The 24,370-nt window shown below is 36.4% G+C and overlaps 1 protein-coding gene across 3 annotated transcripts in view; it reads left to right on the top strand.

Moving 5' to 3' along the window:
* The window catches only part of LOC145994476 (protein-L-isoaspartate O-methyltransferase domain-containing protein 1-like), a 38,803-nt gene that overhangs the window by 7,321 nt on the left and 7,112 nt on the right, over positions 1–24,370 (top strand). Inside the window, exons 1-4 of one of the 3 annotated variants that reach the window (XM_083130620.1) lie at positions 9,307–9,420; positions 17,840–18,289; positions 20,216–20,350; positions 24,136–24,239. In XM_083130620.1, the coding sequence (XP_082986746.1) occupies positions 17,983–18,289; positions 20,216–20,350; positions 24,136–24,239 (546 nt within the window). In that variant the 5' untranslated portion in view covers positions 9,307–9,420; positions 17,840–17,982. Of the gene's footprint in view, positions 1–9,306; positions 9,421–16,330; positions 16,350–17,839; positions 18,290–20,215; positions 20,351–24,135; positions 24,240–24,370 lie in introns of those variants that run through there. The other 2 variants (XM_083130624.1, XM_083130614.1) reach the window with 2 other exon arrangements.

Genomic DNA, 24,370 nt, shown 5'->3' with positions numbered 1-24,370 from the left:
TGGGCCAGCACCCATGGCAGAGTGGTTAGCACATTGTGCTACGATGCTAGGAGTCCAGGGGTTTGAATCCCAGCCTGGGCATGGGTGTTTGTGAGTGTCCATTAATCAATTTCATCATGTCATCACTCGTCCCCATCTTCGCAAATTAACGAAAAGTGTCACAAGAAGCGAAGTAAAATAAACTAAACCAATCAAGCAGTTTGCAGTAACTTTCTGGTGAAATTATATTTTCAGTAATTTTCAATGATTAACATGCAATTGCATGAATAATTTTAATATTATTAATTTACTACTATCTAGCAATACTCGTACAGATGTTTAGCATGGTCATCTTGTAATCAAGGGGTCCCAGGTTCGATTCTCGGTGGAGACACATAGTGGTCCAGTCCCGATTAGCCGTACTGTGCACAAAGTGGACTTAAAACACCAACTCAATCAATCTTACAGATGTTAAATCTGATTCTGCTGGGTAGACATTTTAAAACTGCCAAAATCCTTATTTATATAGACCTTCAAAATACTTAGTAAATTTAAAATATATCTAAGATTTGGTTATGATTTACATTCAACAAATAATTATAATAATTTTTTGTAGTGGAAACACTTAAACCCAATCCACACAAAATATGCTACTGGTAAGAGTTCAGATTCTCCAGAACAATTTGAAGTTCTCAAGAATTGCAAGTTTTTAAATATAAAATACATAAATACAAGGGCTGTTAAAAAATAAACCGAACTTTTACAAAATTGAGTTGGTAATAATCACCAGCTATTTGGACCTGTCTCCTTTAAAGTACTCCCCTCCATTGTGAACATATCACTCCCAGCATTTCTTCCAGTCCTGGAATGCCTGCTGGAACTCTAGTTTTGGAATGGCCTGTAGGTCCCATATCGAATTTTCCTTGATCTGTTCTATTGTCTGGAATCTGTGAACTTTGAGGGTTGATTTCAACTTGGGGAAGAGGAAAACGTCTGTTGGTGTCAAATCAGGGGAGTAGGCTGGTTGTGGGACAACATGTGCCTGGTGCTTTGCCAAAAACTCTTGGACAGCGAGTGAGGAATGAGCACATGCATTATCGTGATGAAGTATCCAGGACTTGTTCTGCCACATCTGTGGCTTATGCCACTGCACCTGTTCTCATAATTGTTGCATGACGTTAACGTAGACTGCTGCATTACCTGTGGAACTATGCAACACAAACTCTGAATGGACGATCTCTACCAGTCGAAGAACATGATCAACTTCACTTTAACAAGGGATCTACTCATTTGTCGTTCTCGATGGAGGTTCAACCCAATCTGTACCATATGTAACATGCCATACACCTGTTTGAAAGTTTTCTACAATTTCACACATACTTGCTTCTCTTCGAGTTCCTTCATTGTAGGGGCACTCAACGTGATCTATTGCATTACTGCAGTTAGAAGCAGCTTTGAAACTGTGCCAAGTTAATAACTAAGGCCACCGCTAGGCACCACTACTGTTGGTTATCGAATTTATATACAAACATTACAAGAGGAGTTTGGTTTATTTTTTAACAGGCCTTGTACATTGACCCAGTAAAATAACTGTGTAGTTGGAAAATACGGTCAACTGTAATTGGTAGAGGAATTTATTCAGAATTCATATTGACCCCTTTGTAGAGGTGATGTAATCAGCACCTTGCTCTAGCTGCTTTACCCTCTCCCATTTATTAAAGGCTGGGTTAACCCTGGAGCTGCTCCATGCAGAGACATTCCTGGAATAATTCCCACCACAGAAATTGTACCTGAATCTTTTGCATGACAATCTGGTACATACGTACATGCACACTTTTAACGTGTGTGTGTGTGTTGTAATTTGATGTGTAAAGCTCATGTTTAAAAATAACATATGTGCAGATAACGTTTCATACCCAGGCTCAGTAATAGAAAAATGAAATTATCCCTTGCATTTGGGTGCTTAAAATTCAAGTAATACACTTGATTCAGTACCAGTTTCATAGATCGGAGACACATTAAAATGGGATATTTTGTGTTTCGCATGGTTCGTACTTACCAATTATGTATTGCGGAAAGTAGTTCAAGGTGCCTTTATGCTTTTTACACGAAAACAAACACAATTTTTCACATTCTGAGTGCTTTTTTTTATTCCTTTGTTTGCTTCTGGAACACACAATATGGCAGGCACATCTTGACTCACGTTGTGGGTATGCAGTGTTTCAACCTTCTTCACTGAAAAATACCTACTATCGTGTTCATCACTGGTGGAAATTATACATTATGCACGGATAGCTGACAGATAGCCCCACAAACCATTCATGGATAGCCCCATGCCGGACCCTGTGGCCGAGTGGTTAGCACATCGTGCTGCGATGCCAAGGGCCCCGGTTTCGAATCTCACTCGGGCTTGGTTGTTTGTGAATGTCCATTCATGAATTTCATAATTTCATCACTCATCCCCATCTTCGCAAATTAGCCAAGAGGCACAAAACGCGAAATAAAATAAAACTAAATCAATCAATCAATCAAACGGATAGCCCCACGAACCATTATGCACGGTAGCTGACTGATAGCCACACGAACCATTCACGGGTAGCCCCACGAACCATTCACGGATAGCCCCACTAACCATTTCCGATAAGGTTTGGTTACGTTAGGCAAGCATAGTAAAAAAAAAGGGGGGGTTGCAACACTAACAGGGGCTTACGTCATCAAACGTACGCAGCATCCGGTTGTCGGAGCCCATGCAAATGAAAGCAATGGCAATTGTGCATCGCTGAGATATTTCTCTTGAAAAATACATGATTTCCCAGTCAAATATATTCCATGATGAAAGAAAATACCTCCACGAATGTTGTAAACCTTGGAGAAACTCATTTCTGTAAGTAGTTTCTTGTGTAAAATTGAAGAAATGTGTCTGTGATGTATGAAACTGTTACCAATGCATTTCTTACATTGTAGAGTTGTTCTCATAATTTATCATTTTAATTTACAAGTAAATATCGCATGTGTTTTCTCTCAAAAGATAATATCAAGGAACATGTTAAATTGCTTGTAAGACTAGAAGAAAGAATAGCAAGAATTAGTTATTCTTTTGTTTGTTTGTGTAGGAATAAACTGTGCCAAGGGTTAATTAGTATTATCATGAATAAATCATTAACTACAAAGCAAATGTGGGTTGCGGTGGTGTGAGATGAAAGGTAAATAGGACAATGTAAATGTAACTAGGAAATTTTGTGCCATAACAACTTTGTTATATAAACATGTGTTTCTGTGAGAGCATGATATATGTGCCCAACATAGTTCCTGTTTCTTCATTTCAACTTACCATTGCAAATGAGCTTTCCCTTTCCTTGTTCTTTGTTATTTTTACCATAGTTCATTGTATATAGATTTTTTCTTGCTTTTTTCCAAAGTAGCCTCCTAGCTGTCAGATTAGTATCTAAATACAGACCATTTCATAGATTCGCTGGTATGTCATAGCGTCATTGTATAATTAGGCACTGTAATTTATAATGTAGTGTGCTTGTCAGTATTTTGCTAGTTTTCATCTTAAGGGAGAGCATCCAGTGGCAGATAAACTATCTTTTCTTGGGGAAAGGGAATGTTTTTTTTTAAAACTTAATATTTTTTGTTAGGTTTAGAAGCTTGGGGAGCAGGGGGTTATTTCAAGGAAAGTGGTCCTACTCCATGTAAATAACAATATGAATTAATCTGAAAATTACCAGTGTTTTCAATTGCATTAAGGTTTAAATGTTTGTGAATGCAAATAATTTGCATACTTCACCAACAAAAAATATTAGCATCTGTAGTCTATATACTTCACAGAAAATGAAGTCAAATATTGCTACATTTTCAAAGCATCACACACGTAACACATATTTTCGTTAATGCTTTTCATGCATTCAGGCTATGTCATTATACTCAAGTTTTTCATTTGTTAACAGACACCACAAAGTACTTCATAAATGTATGAAATCAGTTCATTCTGAATATTTTAATGCTTCCGGCCCCCGTGACAGAGTGGTTAGCACATTGCGCTACGATGCTAGAGGTTCCAGGTTCTAATCCCAGTCTGGGCATGGATGTTTGTGAGTGTCCATTCACCAATTTCATCATGTCATCACTCATCCCCATTTTTGCAAATTAGCCAAAAGTGTCACAAAAAGGGAAGTAAAATGAAGCAAATCAATCAATATTTTAATCCAATCTCATGTCTAGAAAGTTACAATTTGTGTGTGAAATGTCATACGCGTAATGCTGTGCTGGAATGCCCCATATGTTCTTGATATTAATTGTTAATTTCTTTTTAATCCATTGAAGATACAGGCACAAGTTATTGAGTTATTAAGGTAAAGTTTGACTGCTGAAAATGCTGTTATGGGCAGGAAAATACTAAATTATATCAGAGTTTCATGTATGAAAAAATGGTGCCTCAAACTTTCACATCCAGGAATGGTTCACTTGCCTTGTGTTTGTATTTTTGCTGTTTAGTATCACTTTTCTGCCATTTTTGACTAACCATAACAATCAGGATGAGTGATATATAGATGAAACTGGTGAAGGGACAGTCACATGCAGAACTGGGACTCCAACCAGGTACTCTGTCACTTGAGAGGGTTGGCCACTGAGGTAGCGGAGAAACATCTTTGATACAGTTTAATGTTATCCAAAGTGTACATTTTTTTTTTGAGCATGCTATGAAAGCATGGCAGGTATAAGAGAAAGTGTGATATCACTGATTTTGAACTTGCTTCCTTCTCAGGTTTACAAATAACAGATATGATTAATGTGGTAATATAAAGATTATATTTCAACCTTTAGTTAATGTTGTATTAGATCTGTGGATATGAGGGTGGTTGGGTGGGGGGCAACAAGTGTACTCACCCCGACCCTCTCATTTCAGTAGGCCCAGCCAGTGAGGACTGATGCTCTCACAATCTATGGGTGTGTACCTCAGCGTCATGCTCAGAAGTGTCACCCTGTCCAATTACTTGCACCCGTTTTCATATGTATAACTATGCTAAATGTATTGGCAACCAAAGTTATGACCACCTTTCACTGTTAATGAGGCTGGCTGAGTTGTATTTGATGAAAATTTTAAGCAAATATAGTTTCTTACAAATTTGAAATACCCCTGTTATCAATGTTATTAAGTCTCTTTCATGACCTGTAGATAATTCAGTATTTGAAGATGTGATGAAATCACTGAACATAGAAGTATCGCTAGTGATCACATTCGCATTATACCAATTCACGTACAGCTAACAAATTCAATAAAATTAGACTATACTATGTCCCAGTAATCTCTGGAGCGAGCGAGTGAACAGAAGAAAAACTCTGTGCAAGTAGTGACTCGAGTGGACTTGACCTATGAATGAATGAGAGGGAACGGAATTGAGTGGAGGGGGTGAAAGGAGACTGCAGCTAACAGTGGTTTGCAGGAGTATGTTCACTTCACTCTGCCTACTAGCTTTCTCCTCTTCTCTGCCCTTATGCGTGATTTGCTCCAGAGATTTCTGGGATAGAGTATCTACATGCAAAGCAAATTATTTTCTTCTTTCACTAGCTATATCGATGATCTACAATTCTGTTTAAGGGACAGTAATGTCGCTAGTGTTGTGTGTAATTGCCATGTTTTAATAATGTATACTATCTTTCCCCAATATAAACATCTCTCTTCAGACAACTTTAGTTTAATGCCACATAAACTTTTCAGCATACATTTGATTATTTAAATTTTTAATGTGCTTATTTAATTTAGTTGTTATGATGAGGATCCTCTAAATCCTTGTTTCACGCCCTATTAAAAAAATAACCCTCTTTTTAAACAAATTGTATAACTATACATTATAATGGTGCCATTCTTAAAAATATATTATTTGGCATTTATAATATATAATAAAATTATGATTTTAAATTTTTAATCCTTACTTCTCCTTGTATATGAGGCATCTTGAACATTAAATACTTAAAATGTGTGCATTACGAATAGTGATACATATTATTCAGTAAACTCTATTTTCCCATGACTGCCAAGGTTAAGTTGCATAAACATTAGGGAATGCTGAAGGCAGGAAGCTGGTGACCTTGAATTGTAAGGTCAGAGAAGAAAATGCTTCAGTCTCAGCATTGTAGATTTCAAGGTGATGTTTGTTTAGAACTAACAGATAACTAGATGGCAAAGAAGGCATCATCATTTTTAGGTGCCTGTAAATTGTGGTGTTATGGAGGTCCTAATGGGCCTATTAAACTTTTTTGTAACCAACTGAATTTTCTTTATGAAGGTGAGAAATATATTATGGTAATATTAAAAATTACTCTGGATGTACTAGATTTGAAGATTTATTTTCTTAATTTTTTTCCTTTACTTCTTTACTTATGACGTCTTAATCGTGTGTTTTGCTTTATATGAAGTATTTGGTGCATTTACGAAAACATGATATGCCACAAGTGTTTCAGGAACGTAACATGATTTCAAAGTATGATGGGGGTGTAAGGGGTGACCCTTTCTGAAGATACCCAAGTGTTAACCTCTCTTCCATGTAGTACAGCCTGAACTGGCTTCTGGAATCATGGCCAGTATATTCCTCTGTGGAGTTGTATTGCCCCTGTATGTTAGTAATTCCCTTCATCCATCTTATCTCAGGGCCTTCCTGATGGTGTAGTGGTAATGTCTTTGAATTGATAAAGGGGTCCCGGGTTTGATATCCAGTGTAGGCACATAGTAGTTTGAATCCCACTTTAAACTCTAGGTCCAGTCCCAATTAGTCTTACTGTGCATTAAATGGACTTAAATCACCAATCATCAACCTCACCTTATCACCATTCATTCTGATCTCCAGGATTAGATAAAAGTGGCAGAAAATCAAAGTAAAGTAAACTAAATCAATCAATCAGAGTATGATGAAAGCCAAAGTGGTGATACACTTTACGAAGGAACTGTAGCAAATGTAATCTTGAGTATTGTTAAAATTTTACATTTTCTGTTTAGCTTCCTTCAGTAATGTTACTATTTAGTAACAAAGTATAGATTTTATACAGTAATAAGAGGCCAAAATGAATATACAGTAAAACCTTGTTAATCCAGACTAATGGGGGTGGGGGAATAAGTTGACCAGTTTAATGACTGAAATAACCTAAAAGAACAGTAAAAAGTGCATTTAAACTCCGTTTGTAGCAACAAAACACGTTTATTATGGTGTATTTAAAGGGCATATACCTAAATACACATACAGTAAAATGTAAAGCAATACTGTACATACAATGCAGTACATACATATTCGATACCCATATTATTATGATGCGCCCAACAGGTGCTTTTTTTTCCTTTTGTCTGTCTGGATTAAGCAAAGTCCGGCTTATTGAGTTACGAATTAACGAGGTTTTACTGTACTAATGAAGAAATAATAATTCTTCTTGAATCATGTGTGAATATTTTTATGAGAACAAAGATATGTTTAGAACTGTATGAGACAAATTTATCAAACTCAGTTATGCCAGCCTCTGTGGCAGAGTGGTTAGCACAGCATGCTATGATGTCAGTGGTTCCAGATTCGAATCCTGGCCTTGGCATTGGTGTTCTTTGTGAATGTCCCTTCATCATATCAACACTCATCCTCATCGTGACGATTAACCGAAAGTGGCAGAAATGCAAAGTCAAATAAACCAAAGTTAGCTTGATAGGATAAGATAATGCCCAATGCTGATACTTGGTAACCAAGGGGTCATGGGTTCAATTTATCGTTAAGGTAACATTTAACAGTAGTTCGGATTCTTCTTGACACTGTAGGTCCAATTACAGTTAACATTTACTCGCCCAAATATACTGTAGGGTGGTGCATATTGTATCTAACAATATAAGTTGCCAACCCTGTTGGAATGCAGGTGCGCATGCGCAGAAGTTTCCCATGCTTCGGCAACTGCAACTCTCGCAATTAGTCTGCCATGGGAAGTTGGCCAGTTCAGACACGAATCGTGGCAGTAGAGGCATTCATCCAAACGGGTCCCATTCAGGAGATGCACATGACACCGACAAAGTCCCAATGAGTGTTGCCATCAACCAGTGTGTTACAACATGATACGATGGGTTACACAATAGAGAGCCAATGGCAGTGTGCAAAAACAGAAGTCTTTAGGTCGAAGGAGGCAGATTCTCTGGTGCCCTGATGCTTCCCAGTGCACCCCCTACTGTGTCTCCTGAATGGGACCCATTCGGATGAACGCCTCTACTGCCACGATTTGTGTGTGAACCAGCCAACGTTCCACGGCAGTCTAATTGCGAGACTTGCAGCTGCGTAAGCATGGGAAACTTCTGTGCATGCACACCTGCATTCCGACAGGGTTGCCAACTTATATTGGTAGATACAATATGCACCACCCTGTACAACGGGAGTTCCCGAAAAGGAGTTAAAAAAATACACATATTTCAAATTCAGAACATTTTATGTGTAGAAAGTACTAAAGAAGCACGTATTTGGAATAAGTGTCATTTCAGTGAAAATATTGGAACATTTCGCAGCACCCCTATAAGCCAGCCACAGCACTCCAGTGTGTCGTAGTACAGGGAACGTTCCCTGTACTACAATTTTAATAGCTGCTGATTTTGAGATAGCAGTTGTTAATGATCCCAAGAAATCTAATATCTTCCTAAAATAATACATTTCATGCATTTAATATAAATTTGCCAACATTTTTTTTGTTGGGGATTCTTTGCTTTCCTATTCCTGAAAATAATTCATGGGGATGCACATGGTTGTTATTAATGAGATTATGGAATTGTGAAAAATACTCCATTACTGAACTTAAAGAAATCACATTTCTCAAAAATGAATTTCATGGAGTGGAAAATATAATTTCTGCATTAAATTATATATTAACAATTACTAGAAGCAATTGTTTCCATCATACATATGTGTAGGTCATCTACTAAACACATAAAATTTTATTAGTTTAAAAATTTGCAATGTTCATCCAGTTTTTATGTTCTTGATTATTTTATTGTGTAATTAATGCAAAACAAATTCTAAACCAATTAAAGTCTGTTGAGTTTGTCAACAGTAGTGGTAGCCAGTGTCAGTATTATGATGTAATTGCAGATATTGGCAGCCTCATTGTTGTGAGGTAGTGTCTGCATGATGACATAATCAGTCTAGTTGGTGGCAAGAAATCTAAACCAGCGTGTTTCATATCAGGCTGTGTTATTTTTGACACAAGGTGAAATTTTGACTGATCCATCTGCAGGAAGTCTATGGAACTAATATTTGTTTACTTTATACTTGAACAAAAGTCATTCCTTGATAACTTCAGGCACGTTGTATGAGAAGGGGCATCATTTGAAGGTCGTAGTTCAAGTAAAAGGTTATGTCTAAGGGAATAGTGAGTAATCGAACATTCAAGTGGAATGAAAGGCTTTTCTTTGCAGAAAGGAAGTTCATGGTATGTGACAGTTGTTGTTCGATAGGTGTGTTATGTAGATGGAATGTTAGTGTGTGCCTATTCTGTACTTTATCAGAGGTAAAAGACCATGAAAAGAAATATAAAACATGTACTTTCTATCATAGGCATGTCCACATTACTGTTGTGCCTACCAGAGATAGTACCTCAATTATAGTACAAAAATTACTACTTGATTATTATCAATCTTGAATAAATTTAAGATTCAGATGAATATACAGAATTCATACTAGTTTTATAGTATTCAAGTTGTATATTTTTATGATATAATCGAAAAATTACCTCGGATGGTCACAAGATTAATATAGACATATTATTGAGCATCATTCTTGTGAAACTATTATTTTGGTAACAGTTCGTTATATCGGAGACACATTAAAATCGGATATTTTGTGTTTCTCATGGTTCGTACTTATGAATTGTGTATTGCGGAACATAGAGAGTAGTTTTTGTTATTCCTTTTTTCGCTTCCCTAACACACAATATGGCAGGCACACGTTGACTACCGTCAGGGACGTAGCTAGGTTGATCAGTTTGGGGGGCCCAAACGTTAATTTTTTTCTATCAAACTAATATAAATTAACAAACTATGTATACACCATATAGGCCTATACTGTATACATACATTATATATGTATGTGTGTGTGTGTGTGTGTGTGTGTATGTATATATATATATATATATATATATAAAAGGAGCAAGGGCCTCCTCGGTGGCGCATGGTAGCAACGTCGCTTTGTAATCAAGGGGTTCTGGGTTCGATACCCGGTAGATGCTCATGTGGTTCGGATCCCACTTTACACTGTGGAATCCCGATTAGCCTTACTGTGTATAAAGTGGACTTAAAACACCAACTCAATCAATCAATAAATTGGAAAGGAACATAATTTTCTTCTAGACCCCAACAGTCTACGGATATACTCTCGCGAAATCCACAGCCATTATTCGGGAAACTAAATGCAGAATGAACTCATTAGCTTAATGGCTGGTACACCAAGAACAATGTTCTTAGTCTTTAGATTTGTAAATTTGCTGGAAGAAAATTGAGAAGTAGATAAAACCCCTTTCCGTGGTTTTAGATATGAAGGACTGGAACCAGGTTTACAAGTATTGGCAACAGTGCAAATATGAAATGTGTGCGTAATGAGTTCAAGCTAGGCATCTCATGTATACAGTTCATACCGGAATCGAATCCGGTATCTCTTAGTTCAAGGGCGGGCCCGAGTCTTGTATGGCATCTGAATGTTCACTTGGGAAATGATGACGATAACAAATTATATGCAAACGTCTAATTTCTTAAAATTAATCTTATTTATGTGTGGAAAACTGAATATATGTTGGCACTGGATAAAACAAAGTTCACACACGCTCAAATAATTACGCTCTTGTCTTTGGTTCGGCAGGCTCAACAACCTGTCCGGGTTCGATTCCCGATGGAGGCACATAGTTGTTCAGATCTCACTTTAAACTGTAGGTCCAGTCCCGATTAGCCTTACTGTGCATAAAGTAGACTTAAACCAGTTCTATTTATTAATCAATCGAAAGGTTCAAGGTCCGATCGCTGGTGGTCAGGCAGGTAGCCAGAATTTGATTTCGGAAGTGGCTTATCCCTTATCGGGAGCCGCCATCTAAAGACGAAAATGTTGGTGGGAGGAGTAAATGGGCTAAGATGAATTTCTTGATATATTACAACTTACCATATACAATATGTTTAATCCTGTTAATGAAGTAAATTTAATTACTACTACACATTATTAAAATCAGATATTTGTAGGATTTCGGGGAAGGACTGCAGCCCCCGAGCCCCTTCCCTGGGTATGTGCCTGCTTGTATTAGTTCTAAAATTTCTGTGCTGTTCCAACATCGTGAAGACAATTTGGGAAGTACTTGAAAACGATATGGAAGCAAATTCTGCTCTCGAAACTATGGGACTCGATGTGATGACCACGCGCAACCGAATGAAAGAACTCTTCGCAGGCCTTGTCCCTCAATATAAATTTTACTGACTAATTGTAAGTTTTTCTCGGCCTCCTCGATGACGCAGTGGTAGCGTCGTCGCCTTGCAATCAAGGGGTCCTCGGTTCGATACCCGGTGGAGGCACATAGTGGTTCGCATCCCCGATTAGCCTTACTGTGCATACAGTGGACTTAACACACGAACTCGATAATTGAAAGGTTTTAGAAGAACTAAATATGGCTTTTTATGCATCGTACAACTTTGCTTCTTTTCACCTACTTTTACAGTTTTTCTTCCTAAGAATTCCACTGAGTATAACACGCTACGAAACCAGAGGTCCAAGGTTCGGACATTGGACAGGTATGGCTGTATCATGTCTGTCCCATCGCCATTCCTTCGGCTCATCATTCATCCTCATCGTCGCATTTAACCGAAAAGTTAGAAAAGCGGCGTAATATAGAAATATATAAATTATTGATTTGGTTTATTTTACTTCGCTTTTCTGACACTTTTTTGACTAATCGTGAATTTGAAGATGATGCGAAATTGATGAGAGGACCATCATAAAGAACACACGTCCAGTCCGGGATTCTAACCCAGGATCACTGGCATCTTAGTGCACATTGTTAACCACAGCACAGCAAATAGAAACAGAAAATGCTTGATAAGTAATTTGCTTCTCCATAACTCCTGATTATATTATATAAGTATTATTCGCTGTATTGATTGATTGATGTGTTGTTTTAAGTCCACTTTATGCACAGTAAGGCTAATCGGGACTGGACCTACAGTTTAAAGTGGGATCCGAACCACTTGTACATCCACCGGGTATCGAACCTGGGACCCCCTGATTACTAGGCAACGACGCTACCACTGTGCCATCGGGGAGTCCCCTATTCGCTGTATTACTAGGGGTTAATTATATTTGTATGTCTAGCCAACCTAGCCACCTAAGCAACAGCAGCTTCCGCATTTGCAGGTGGAGGCTAAATGAAGAAAAATCACAGAAAGTCATATAGATATACAGATTTTGTAACATAATATTCATAGAGCCTGCAGACGGCTGTAAAAACAATTGCTACATACCTAGTTTCCTTCCTTAATTGAAATGTGGTTTATCTTTCATTATACATGAGATCAACCACCCTGGGAGTCGAACCCAGGATCTTGTGTGTTAGACTCTCTTTTAGAATGCCAATATGTTGGATATTTGGTCGATCAGTCGATCCTGATCCATTGTCTCCAGAGGAAGACAATCTGGCAGCTTCTCATTCGACATTTTACTCACGATGTAGGAAAACGAGATCACAAACACTTCGTGATGCTATCTTTTCGCGTTTACAGAAGTTTACCACGGACAACAAATCCTACTTCAAACTGACAGATATCAACTGTCCACCAAATCAACAGATGAACCGACCGCTTCGATGTTTCTCCGAATTTTCAGAAAGTGGCCTTTCCCCTCTTTTGCAGGGCAGGTCATTAGCAGGAGGGTTGAGTGCATGTGAGAAGAACCGCTATGTCATTCATTCCCGCGCTGAAAAAGGGACAAGCAATAGAATTCTGTTCTTGGAATTTGAAACGCATGGGGATATCTTTTCTGAACCATAAAATAATTAACCCAGAAACTTCGAGCCACCCGTAGCTAAATCCTCCTGTTTGTGTCGTCCTTTCGGCGCCCATGGTGCTAGTGCAGGGCCAGATGAAGAGAAAGTGCATGTTTTGGGGGGATCCTGGGTCTGGTGTGCAGCAAAGAGGAAAAGTGCATTTTCAATAGGTCTCAGACTTCCCTGACCGGGGCGGACCACAAAACCATTAACTGCATCTTCTGCCAATACATCTGTTTGTGTTCACAAGCAAGAAAGAGGGAAATAGGAAATAAATGCCTTGCTTGGGTTCGTGCTACTGAAAATTGAAGAAGTGTTTCAAACTGCAAGCAAAAGTTACTGAAGAATTATTTTGCAATATTTGTCATCAAAGTAAAATTTCCAGCAAATACAGAATAGTTTCCCGGGGCCACGTGGACGTTTGCCGAGGCCGGTGCCCCCGCGTGCCCCTCCCTAACGACGTCCCTGACTACCGTTGTCGGTATGCAGTGTTTCCAACCTTATTCACTGAAAAATACCTACTATCGTGTTTGTCATGGGTGCAAATTGCACATTATGCATGGGTAGCTGATGGATAGCCCCACAAACCATTCACGGATAACCCCACAAACCATTTTCGATAAGGTTAGGTTAGGCAAGCATAGTTAAAAAAAAAAGGGGGTTGGAAAAACACCGACAGGGTGTTACGTCATCAAACGTATGGAGCATCCACTTCATGTAGGAAGGCAATGGCAATTGTGCGTTGGTGAGATATTTCTCTTGCAAGATACATGATTTCCCGGTCAAATAGATTCCACGTTGAAAGAAAAGTGCTCGACTAATGTTATAAACCTTAGAGAAACTCATTTCCGTAAGTAGTTTCTGTGTAAAAATGAAGAAATGTGTCTCCGATATAACGAACTGTTACCATTATTTTTACACATGCTATTATGTATGTGTCATATATGCACACATATGGAATGGCTCGAACTAATCTGTTAGAAATCATTAAAGCAATATATTGATTCATTTTCTGATAAACTAATCCAGAATTTTGACAATGGTAATTCCATGTCAAATCGACCAGTGTATAAACCTTTGGTGTCATGGATTTAACTAAATTTAGGTAAACATGTTTGTTATCATCTGAAATATAGAAAATATATATTTTTTTATTTTTACTTTCTATAAGTTTGGCAGACAATCAATTACCCTTCATGGCATTTTTATGCAACAGCATATGGTAAGGGATTGTGTGATGTTGTTGGAGGGACAGTAAAGAGGCTGGTAGCCAAAGCTTTCAAACCAAATCATGACACCACTCCAGCTATTTGAGTGGGGGAAAGGAGAACATTCCATCAATAACTTTTTCTTTTATGTGACAAATCATGAATATTTGGAAGAAGAGAGACTTTTACAGACACGGTTTGGTGAAGCTGTAGCTGTAACAGGGACTCGGAGGTTTCATGCATTCATACCAGTAAGCACAGAAAAAGTGGAGACTAAAGTGTTTTCTGCATATGAAGAAACTTTGGTACATTGAGTTAAAGTTAATGCAGATGTTGAAAATGTACCCTTTGAACACATCACAGGTTTTGTGTATGATGCCAATTGCTGGGTGGGATGTGTACTTTTGAAAGATGATGTAGAACATGAAGTGCAGGTGTCTTTCTTGCATCCTTGTGGTCCAGCACAGTCATTTAGTTATCCAAGGTGATCAGATGTTCTTAAAATCCCAAGACACGCAGTCCTTTGCACAGTGGACCCTGTAACAGCCATCGGTAGAACATACCAGCTGAAGCAAGAGGAGATGACACAAGCATCGTACATTTTATTAAAGAAAGACTTTCTGTATCACTAAGCAGTTTCTTGGTATGTATGCTTCTGTATTTATAATGTGGTTAGGTATGTAAAATATGTTAATTTAATCATGGCATGGTCTTGAAAGGAATTCAATTTTCATATGATACCAAAGAGATACCACTTGAAATTTTGACAACCTTCAGTAGATGTGTACCAATATGTGTAAAAGTTTTGAAAATTTTTAAAAATTTTGTTTTTTCGAAATTGTAAAATAAAATTTTGAAATACTTTCAAAATTTGTTTTTCACAAAGAACCAAGCATGTTGTATATCAAATGAAAGCCCTCTTCATAAGCTTTAAAATGAGACCATGTCCAGCCCTGTAGTTGAAACAGGTCTCTTGCAAATTGTATTTAAAGTTTCAGCGGTGAGCGATGTTTGGGCAGTTTTGTCAATTTTGAAATTTCAATAACTCAAAAACCGGCAACATGAAAAATAAAAACAATATATTTTCTATATTTCAGGTGATATGAAACGTGTATAACAAAAATTAGTCAAATCCATGACATCAAATTCCAAAATTTATTTTTTCTTGGTTGATTTGACATGGAATTACCCAACATACAAATTGCTGCTATCTATAAAATTTACACAATTTCAGACAATGAAGGATAGCCAGTAGAAATCATTTGAGTTATTCACACATATTTATGTTTTTTTTTGTTTGCATAATCATACATTGTTCTACTACATAAAAAAATATGAAGTTGGGCCTAGGTTTTAGTTGCTTGTTTGTTTATAAGATTCTTTCCAACCTCTGTGGTGGAGTGGTTAGCACATTGCACTACAATGCCAGGTGTCCTGGAATTGAATCCCACCTGGGCATTCTTTGTGCGTCCCTTCATCAATTTCTTCTTATCATCACTCATCCTCATCATCTTGATTAGCTCAATAACAAATCAGTCTTCATAAGATTAAGATACTACAGTAAAAATAACATTGTAGGCATTACGAAAACAATGAAAATATTTAATTTTATGGTTGCATTAGATTTTGTGCTGAGTAATATACTCTCATTTAAATACACATGTTGCTGGTTGTATTCTTGCTGTGTTGTGCAAATCATGACATCACAGCTGAACAACGTGTGAAGCATATTGAATACACAGAGCTGTGCAAGGCTGTTGAATATAAATGAGTGATTTGTTGTGTTACTTAATACATGCTAATGATTTCGGCATGTGAAGGGAGGAACCATTACAAAGCTGTTTTATCTTGCATGTGAACCTTATTTGATAATAAAAATATTAATTCAAGCCTGTTAAGCAACAGGTTAAAAGATTAGCAAATGCATAATATCTTATCTGCACTTGCATGATAACAAGATGCTTATCATACAGCTTACAGGTGCTTTGATATTTTTTTTTTATTCTATTGATGATTTTATTTCAAAGCTTCATTTGTGTAGAGTAAATGCAGTGCTAACACTTGAGCGATATGTAATCAAGAGGTCCCGGGTTCGATACCTGGTGGAAGCACATGGTGGTTCGGATTCCACTTTAAACTGTAGGTCCAGTCCTGGTTAGCCTTACAGTGCATAAAGTGGACTTAAAACACCAAATCAATCAATCACTTGAGTGATCATTGTGGATGAACCAATAACAATGCAGATGTATTGGTATCTACCAATACCAGTGGTATCGGTATCAGAATGTACCAGTTGGATTTTATTTGATACTGGCCGATACTTTTCTGGTATTACAGGGTCTAATTTTCCTGAAAATTATGCAAAATTCTAAGTTTCCATCAATATTGTATGGAAAGTCTATTTTGTAATTACATAAGAGGTATCTAAGTAACATTATATGAAAAATAATATTACATGTAAATTAAAAAAAACAAAAATCTTACTGGGACATCATAGGCCTAGAATGGTAAAAATATGAGGGCAGGTCTTCAAAGCATTCCTTTCCTAATACTTAATAATGTAAGATATGTTTAAAGATACAAAATGTAATTTAGTGTCACATTTTTTAAAGCTTTGTTCTGGTCGAGACTTTCCTTTGTTCTTAATATTATTGCAATAGTGAAACAGGTTTGAATTATTTTTTTTAGTTTATCTTTTACTTAGGAATATAATGATTTTCAATTTTCCATTGCTAAGTAAGAACCTGGCTTACCAGCCCCACTCCCACCTGCTGAACCAACCAGATACGGAGTGATGTGTGGTCAGCACAATGAACTGCAGTCGTTGTTGTATGTATCCATGACCAGGTTACATTACTCATATGTGGCTCCCTCATTTTCTCACAATGGTGGGTGGCCACCGGTCCAATACACAAGCAGAAATCTCAAGAGAAATGTGGTTACGATTCTCCAAGGTGATTCCCCGGAGCCAGTGCATGATACCTTAGACTGCATATTCTGATCTATTCTTGAATATTTTGAAGCAGAACTGGCAAATTGATGCTTATGATAATAATAATAATAATAATAATAATAATAAATATTTTGATAAACTTTTAATTGTTACAATTTTCAAGCGTCGGTGTCAGTATTGGTGGGAATCAGGTTAAATGTCAGTAGCTTGCGACATTTTAAAGATGCGTGCTATGAGTGATACTGTTCTTTTTTGCATTTACAATGCCCCCCATGATAATCCCCACCAATTGCACTTGGGCACACCATTGGCTCAAGATGCCCCAAAGGATATTAACTCTTATTTGTATTTTGAATTTAGTAATTATTGATAGTTCTGGAATAAGCAATCATATACTTGAACCATTAGGAGAAATTTAGTATTGTGTGAAATTATCAAAATATGGCTAAAAACTTTACAATTTTTAGCTCTTACTGTCGTACATCCAAAATAATTGTAGAAATCAAAGGGTAATATACTGCAAGAATTGATCATTCAGTAAAAAGGTATAAATTGCCCAAACTTTAGTGATATTTTAACAATTCCAATAACAACACTAAATTTCTGTATATATTTATTATTATAAGGGAGAAATTTATTTCAGATTCTGTATATAACATATACCATTCTTTTCTAGGTGAAATAAGTGCCTCCTAATGTGGCGACTTCGTCATTGATACAGACCTTTGATAGAGAATTGAGGTGCCAATTAAAGAATCTTTTCCATCCAGCTCTGTGAACATATATTATTTTTTGCTTGCCAAGAGTTTCATCGCCACCATGGGAGGAGCTGTGAGTGCCGGTGAAGATAACGATGACCTAATTGATAATTTACTCGAGGCCGACTACATTAAGAGTTCCCTTGTCGAGAATGTTTTCCGAGCTGTGGACAGAGCTGATTATTACACAGAGGATTTCAAGGATAATGCTTACAAGGACTTGGCATGGAAAAGTGGGAACTTACACTTATCTGCTCCGTGTATATACTCGGAAGTGATGGAAAGTTTGAAGTTAGAGCCTGGGTTGAGTTTCCTGAATCTTGGAAGTGGTACTGGGTATCTGAGTACCATGGTCGGATTAATTCTTGGTAAGTGAATTCCCCCATCTGTCACTGGTTGTGCATAAAATATAGGTACCTCATTGCTGTTTGTTTGAATTTTAATATGCGTGCTAGTCAGTACTTTCCCAGATGCCAGGTATATTATATGTCTTGAGAATTGTGCAAATTTTTATGGGTTGTTAAGTTTGTGCCACCATCATTTTTGACCATGGGTATTATTAGCCAGGGTACAGGGAGAATGCAGTCATACCCCCTTAATAAGCTGAAAAAGTGGAACCGTAGTTAATAATTTTGCGAAGACATGAAGGAGTTGTAAGTTGTTTACTTTACTTTTCCGGCATATTGGTCTGAAAAAATGCCAAGAGACACTTTCAAGGAGTCCAATTATCCTGGAAATTGTGCAAAATTCAAACTTGATTTTTATTTTGCACCAAATTTGGATGAAAACTGTATTTTGTGATTACATAACATCCATTTTGATATTCTGATGCAATTCTTGAATATTCTAAAGCAAATTTCTTGGTAAATTGATGCATGTAATTGCAGAAAAATATTTACATTCCAACATTGATTTTTGATATTTTGAACAAATTTTAATTTTTGCAATTTTCAAGTATCGGTATCTGTGAGAATCGGTAACAGTATCGGCATCAGTATCGGTTGAATTGGTATCAGCTCAGCCCTAATAAATATATTATAATGTAGTGTAAAATTCTGCCATTGTGTTATAATTTTTATGGATAATCTCACTTTTTAAAAAAGTAAATGTCTAAATATGCAATTTCTTTTGCACTGCAGTCATCTCAAAACACACATTTATTAAGGAGGTCAATGATCCATTCAGGTTCCTCAAGGACCATTCGGAATTTTAGTATAGGGTGGTAGAATATTGGTTATTGGTATCAGTAAATTTTATGTCTGAACTTTATCGGAATCTACTATTTACACTCATAAATGTTTACAGAATATTTCATCTACACTGGACGTTTGAGAATTGGTTAAGGTAATTCTAGATCCACATTTTACAAGGCATGTCAAAAATGATTGTCCCATGTTTTTTCATTTTAAAACTTAAGACATACCAGTGTTGTTTTCCAATAAAATTGTATGTGTATTCACAAGGTATATTTTTAAGAGAAAAGGTGCGAGGAGAGCGTCATCCTGCAAAAATAGTTTCCTCTTGGGGATACTATAACGGGGGGAAAAGTTCAAAGTTCTTTCTTGCATTAGTTATATCACAATATAAATATTTGTTGTAAATACATAGCAGTATCGAGTAACAATTGTCAAGAGTCTATTAACCTAAATATTTTTTTCTTTATCATGTCAAACACAAATTGCATTAATATTGGCAAATTTGTATAGATCTATGAATTTTGATATTGGTTAAGGTCCGACAGCCCAGCTTAAATATGTCATTGTGGGTAGTCAGTGTTCCATACGATAACAATGAAAATGAAATCACTATTTGTTGCTTTGGGAAGTCAGTATCTCTCCACTGAAATTTTTCAAACACCGCACTGTATTCACATTTCAAGTGGTTATTTATGAAACAGTGTAAAAGGTCCATTCTTCTCCAAATGCTAAAAACATTGACTGAAACACTGTCATCTCCCAACATGGATGATAAACAGTTGGGAAGATTAAAAGTTTGTGTGAGAACAGTAAAATCTGCACATTCAATAAGAATATGCCGAACACTTAAAATAGTATTACATACATACACTGCTGAAGAACATAGTGCAAATGGTGCAGACACCAATGCACTACCTGATACCAAATAAAGGATGTAGACGACTCAGTGTTGCACTTTCTAACCAACTAGATGCAAAGCAAAGTCCTTTCATATTATGAAGGTGGTTGTGTTGTGAATATTTAACAGAATACCAATATCTATTCTAAACTTGCTATAAAATATTCTAAATTAACTTTTAAAATCACTTACTTTTCTAGGTTCATATGGCATAAACCATGGTGTTGAGCTGCATGAAGACGTGGTCAACTACGCAAATAAGAAGTTGGAAGAATTCAGAAGAACTTCCCATGCTCTTGATGAATATGACTTCTGTGAACCAAAGTTTGTAAAAGGTAATCATTCAATCATTCTTCACCGATAATATTCTTTTCCTATTTCTGGAAAGCAGTTGTGTTATTCTTCCATCTTACATTCACATTACATCGAATAAAACTAATTGTATGAAGGTTCAATTTAAAATTTTCTATTTCTTTTGAGCTATTTATTGTGTGTATTTAACTAATTATAGTGAAACCTCGATTTTACATTTTTCAGGGGACCAAGCTGAAAAAAACTTTTAAATGTGGGAAAATGTAAAATCCAGGAACGTAAAATTGGGGTTCCACCGTATAACCTTCACATGATATTGTTATTCAATATACAGGGTGTGCCATGGAAAATAGTAAAAAGGAAAACACTGATAATAAAAAAGATTGTAGGGTAGGTACACAAAATATATTTATGGCTGTGCAGTACAGACAATTTGCAATTAGGGATACAAAAAACTCCATGTCTGTAAACCAACACCAAGCTCCATATCTATACTTTGAAAAGAAATGAGCCCCATCGGCATAACCTTATCTCCTGACCATAACTGTTGCAAAAACTGCAATTTATATGAGTGAAACTGTAAATCACACTTTGTAATCCAATGCATCAAACAGTGTGTTTTTGAATTCTCAGAGAGAACTGTGAAAAATTGATTTTTTAAAAAACTCTATTTCAGACCGGAGAAATCCTTAAAGCTATACAATCAATCTTACCAAACCATAATTTGCCATTACTGCTACAGTATTTCCTCGAATCTAAGGTGTACTTTTTTTTTCATTTCATGTTGAAAAATTGTGTGTGCCTTGGATTAGAGTACATATGTATAAATACACCACTGTATTCACCATTATCCATCTGGTTAGAATTTCGGGAACTACTGTATGTAGGACACTGTGCTGTGTTGAAATTGTTCAAAGCATGCGGAATGTGCGAAAGAGTAATGTATACTGTTCAGTTTTTGGCTCTAAGTAATATCATGGATCAGAACAAGTGAAAAGTTTCCATGTGTTTCCACCCCGTGGAATCAAGAAAATGAAGTTTGTAAGTAATTCGGGGGAAACAGAATTGATTGACAGAAGACTGGCATGGGGGGATAACACTGAAATGCGGCAAGGAAATTATGAAGAATACACGAGTCTACTCACTTTATTTTTCGAAAGATAATTATGTATTACCATGCAAGTAAACTTTTAAATTGTACTTTTTTTTTGGTGATGAATCGTCTTGCCCAATGCATCCAGATAATGTATTACGTACAAAATTTGGATCAGGTGCAAGTCGATTATGTGCGAAGATGAAAATAGTTTGAGAATGAACCAATGTCTTAAATGTAACCAGAAAAAGAAAACTGGCATACTAATATTGCTGTTTTATTCAGTATGATTTCCTTTTTCAGTGAAGATAGTCCCAGCAGGCCCATGCCCAGGAGAGGAGCCATGGGGGCCATGGCCCTCCCTCGAACTACTAAATATGTAAATGTGAACCTAAAAAAACTACGAAAGTAACACTGACGATTTTTCAAATTTGTAAAAATTTCAATTTTATTCTTGCAAAATGAATGTGTTTATTATGTAGAGAGGCAGGCTCCAGAAGTCTGCACTATGCAATATTGAGTAGTTTTAGTTTTATGAACATTGATGCAAGGCTACCAGGCATCCTGATTAGTTGGGACAGTCCATTGTTTTTAATTTTTGTCCCAACTTTTTCGAACAGCAGTCATGATGGGAAAATGTCCTTTTTTTAACTCGCATGTAGACATGATCTTTATTATCATAATAATTGCTAATATGCAACATTTAATTTATAAATATATTATTTTCTAAACACAGAATTATCATAACTGTTCAATGATGCTGGTATAAGAAAATTAAAGGAAATTTGAAAACATTGTTAATTTTAGTATACATTTAATGAATTCAAAATGAGAAACTCTCTACCAGATGTGGAAACCACAGGAATATATAATATAAGTTGTTAATGTTCAAAGGATTATGTAGGACAAACAGCAAGGAAAATGGCAATAAGATGGCACGATCACGATTTGGACATTATAAATCTAAACCCAAGAACAGGTTTGTCAGCTCACATCATCGAAGAGAAGCATTTGATTAAAAAGAGAAGGGTTTTAAAAAGATTGACGGGAAACATAGAGTTGAATGTCTGGGAAGCTTCGTTCATTGTAGAAGAACACTGGAATAAATTAAATAATGAAAATGGTAACATAGATCCAGTATGGAGTTTTCTTTTTCACAAATGGAGTAAGCCACCATCTTTTAAATTTAATGTAACAGAAAACATCAAGAGACTTTGTGAAAAGAATGACGACTTTGAATTACCTGTTGATATTTGGGATTCATAATTTTAATTAAAAAATAACGTGATCAAATTTTTTTTTATCAAATCAAAATAAAACAGACTGCTTCTTTTCACAGTTAGGTTGCTATATTACAACAATGTAACATTGACAATATCCATTATATAATGGATTCTTTTTTGTTTAAAAAATTGCTAACTATTGTTATAACTGTATCTTTAGTCAAAATGAAAATAAATGTCTGATGAAGGGAGCATGTGTTCTCGTGAAACGTCACAACAAAAAAACTGTTTTCTTATGCTTGTAATATCCGTAAACTACAGGAAAATAATTCATTGTTAATTTGCGGAACACAGAGCTATTTGAATACTTCGGAGAATTGAATGTAAAGAATGGTTGGAATTAGTACCACAGCACTTTTTCTTCTATCTAACCTAACTTAACCTCACATTGTGCTCGCACTGATGATGTCATGTCACAGCCAATCGGATTGCTTAAAACTGTTGTGGCAGCAATTACTACCGTAAACAATAAACACTAAGCTGTACGCCATGTACGCTTGTAAGCAACAGTGTGGCTGATTGTTGGAATGGGGGAGGGGGATAATCAGGGAAGATTTTTTTGAGGGAGAGGCTAGATCAGATACACATTTTTGGATCTAGCCCCTCCCTCAAAAAAAAAATGGATATGGGCATGTAGCCCAGTCATATTATTGTAAATTCTTAAACCAACCTGCTTCTTTTGGAGGGAAAACTGCAATGATATGTTTGCATTTTTCTCCAGCCCCAGCTTTTCAAGTACAGGTCAACTGCTTTATTTTCAAATCATTTCTGAGAGCCCCAGTCCAGTTATAATATGAGGTGCAGATTATAAAGGATTGCTTTGAAGGACCAGTGTGTATATATCAGTTTCGTCTGCATTTGCTGTGTTATTTTTGCCTATCATAATTATCAACACAGTTCCAGCTTCGTTATAGTTCCTGGTATTCACATCGTATTCTGAATATTTAAAAATATTGTGTAACTTCAATGTTTCTTCCATAACAGTCATGACCACATGCTACTAGTACCTACTAGTAACTGATCGTAAATAACACTAGTGCTCCTGTTGTAATTTAAATCGTGAATTTGTGTAATACAGTGTAATGTCCTGTTATCAAATGGTAAATATATTTGCTAATGGCAATGATAGTATTGTGAATGGTATACCAGTATTATGTACATCTGTGCACCTTAAATTGGAAGTCAATTTTTTCACAAAAGCTAAAGCAATATTTAAGGTATGCCTTACATTCGATGGCATTTTGGATTTGTAGATATACAGTAATTTCATGGAGCAATACTATTTTACTACACTTTTAATTATTATAATTCCTCAGTGTCTTGTAATTTGTAAGAACTATTTTTGCATAAAACTAATTACTGTTATGTTTCTAAAAGAGTTTGAATAGACAAATTGTAAGTGGGTACTAATATAAATGTTACTAAATTACAGGCAACTGCCTGTGCCTGGGTTCTGATGTTCGGCAGTATGATCGTGTGTACTGTGGAGCAGCTTGTCCAGAAAACCATGAAAACTACATGAAAAACCTGATTAAAGTAAGTGTTTAAAGTTATCCTCTATTGTATTGTTTTAAGACATAATGCCATCATCAGGGGTCCTGGGATTAAATCCTCGCTAGGGCATGGGTGTTCTTTGTGAGTGACTTTGAACATAGTATGACACGTGT

The sequence above is a fragment of the Lepisma saccharinum genome, chromosome 1, assembly GCF_977018435.1.
Source record: "Lepisma saccharinum chromosome 1, izLepSacc3.1, whole genome shotgun sequence".
Taxonomy (NCBI): Eukaryota; Metazoa; Arthropoda; class Insecta; order Zygentoma; family Lepismatidae; genus Lepisma; species Lepisma saccharinum.
The sequence above is the reverse complement of the archived record's forward strand: the minus strand, read 5'-3'. Positions and strand labels throughout refer to the sequence as shown.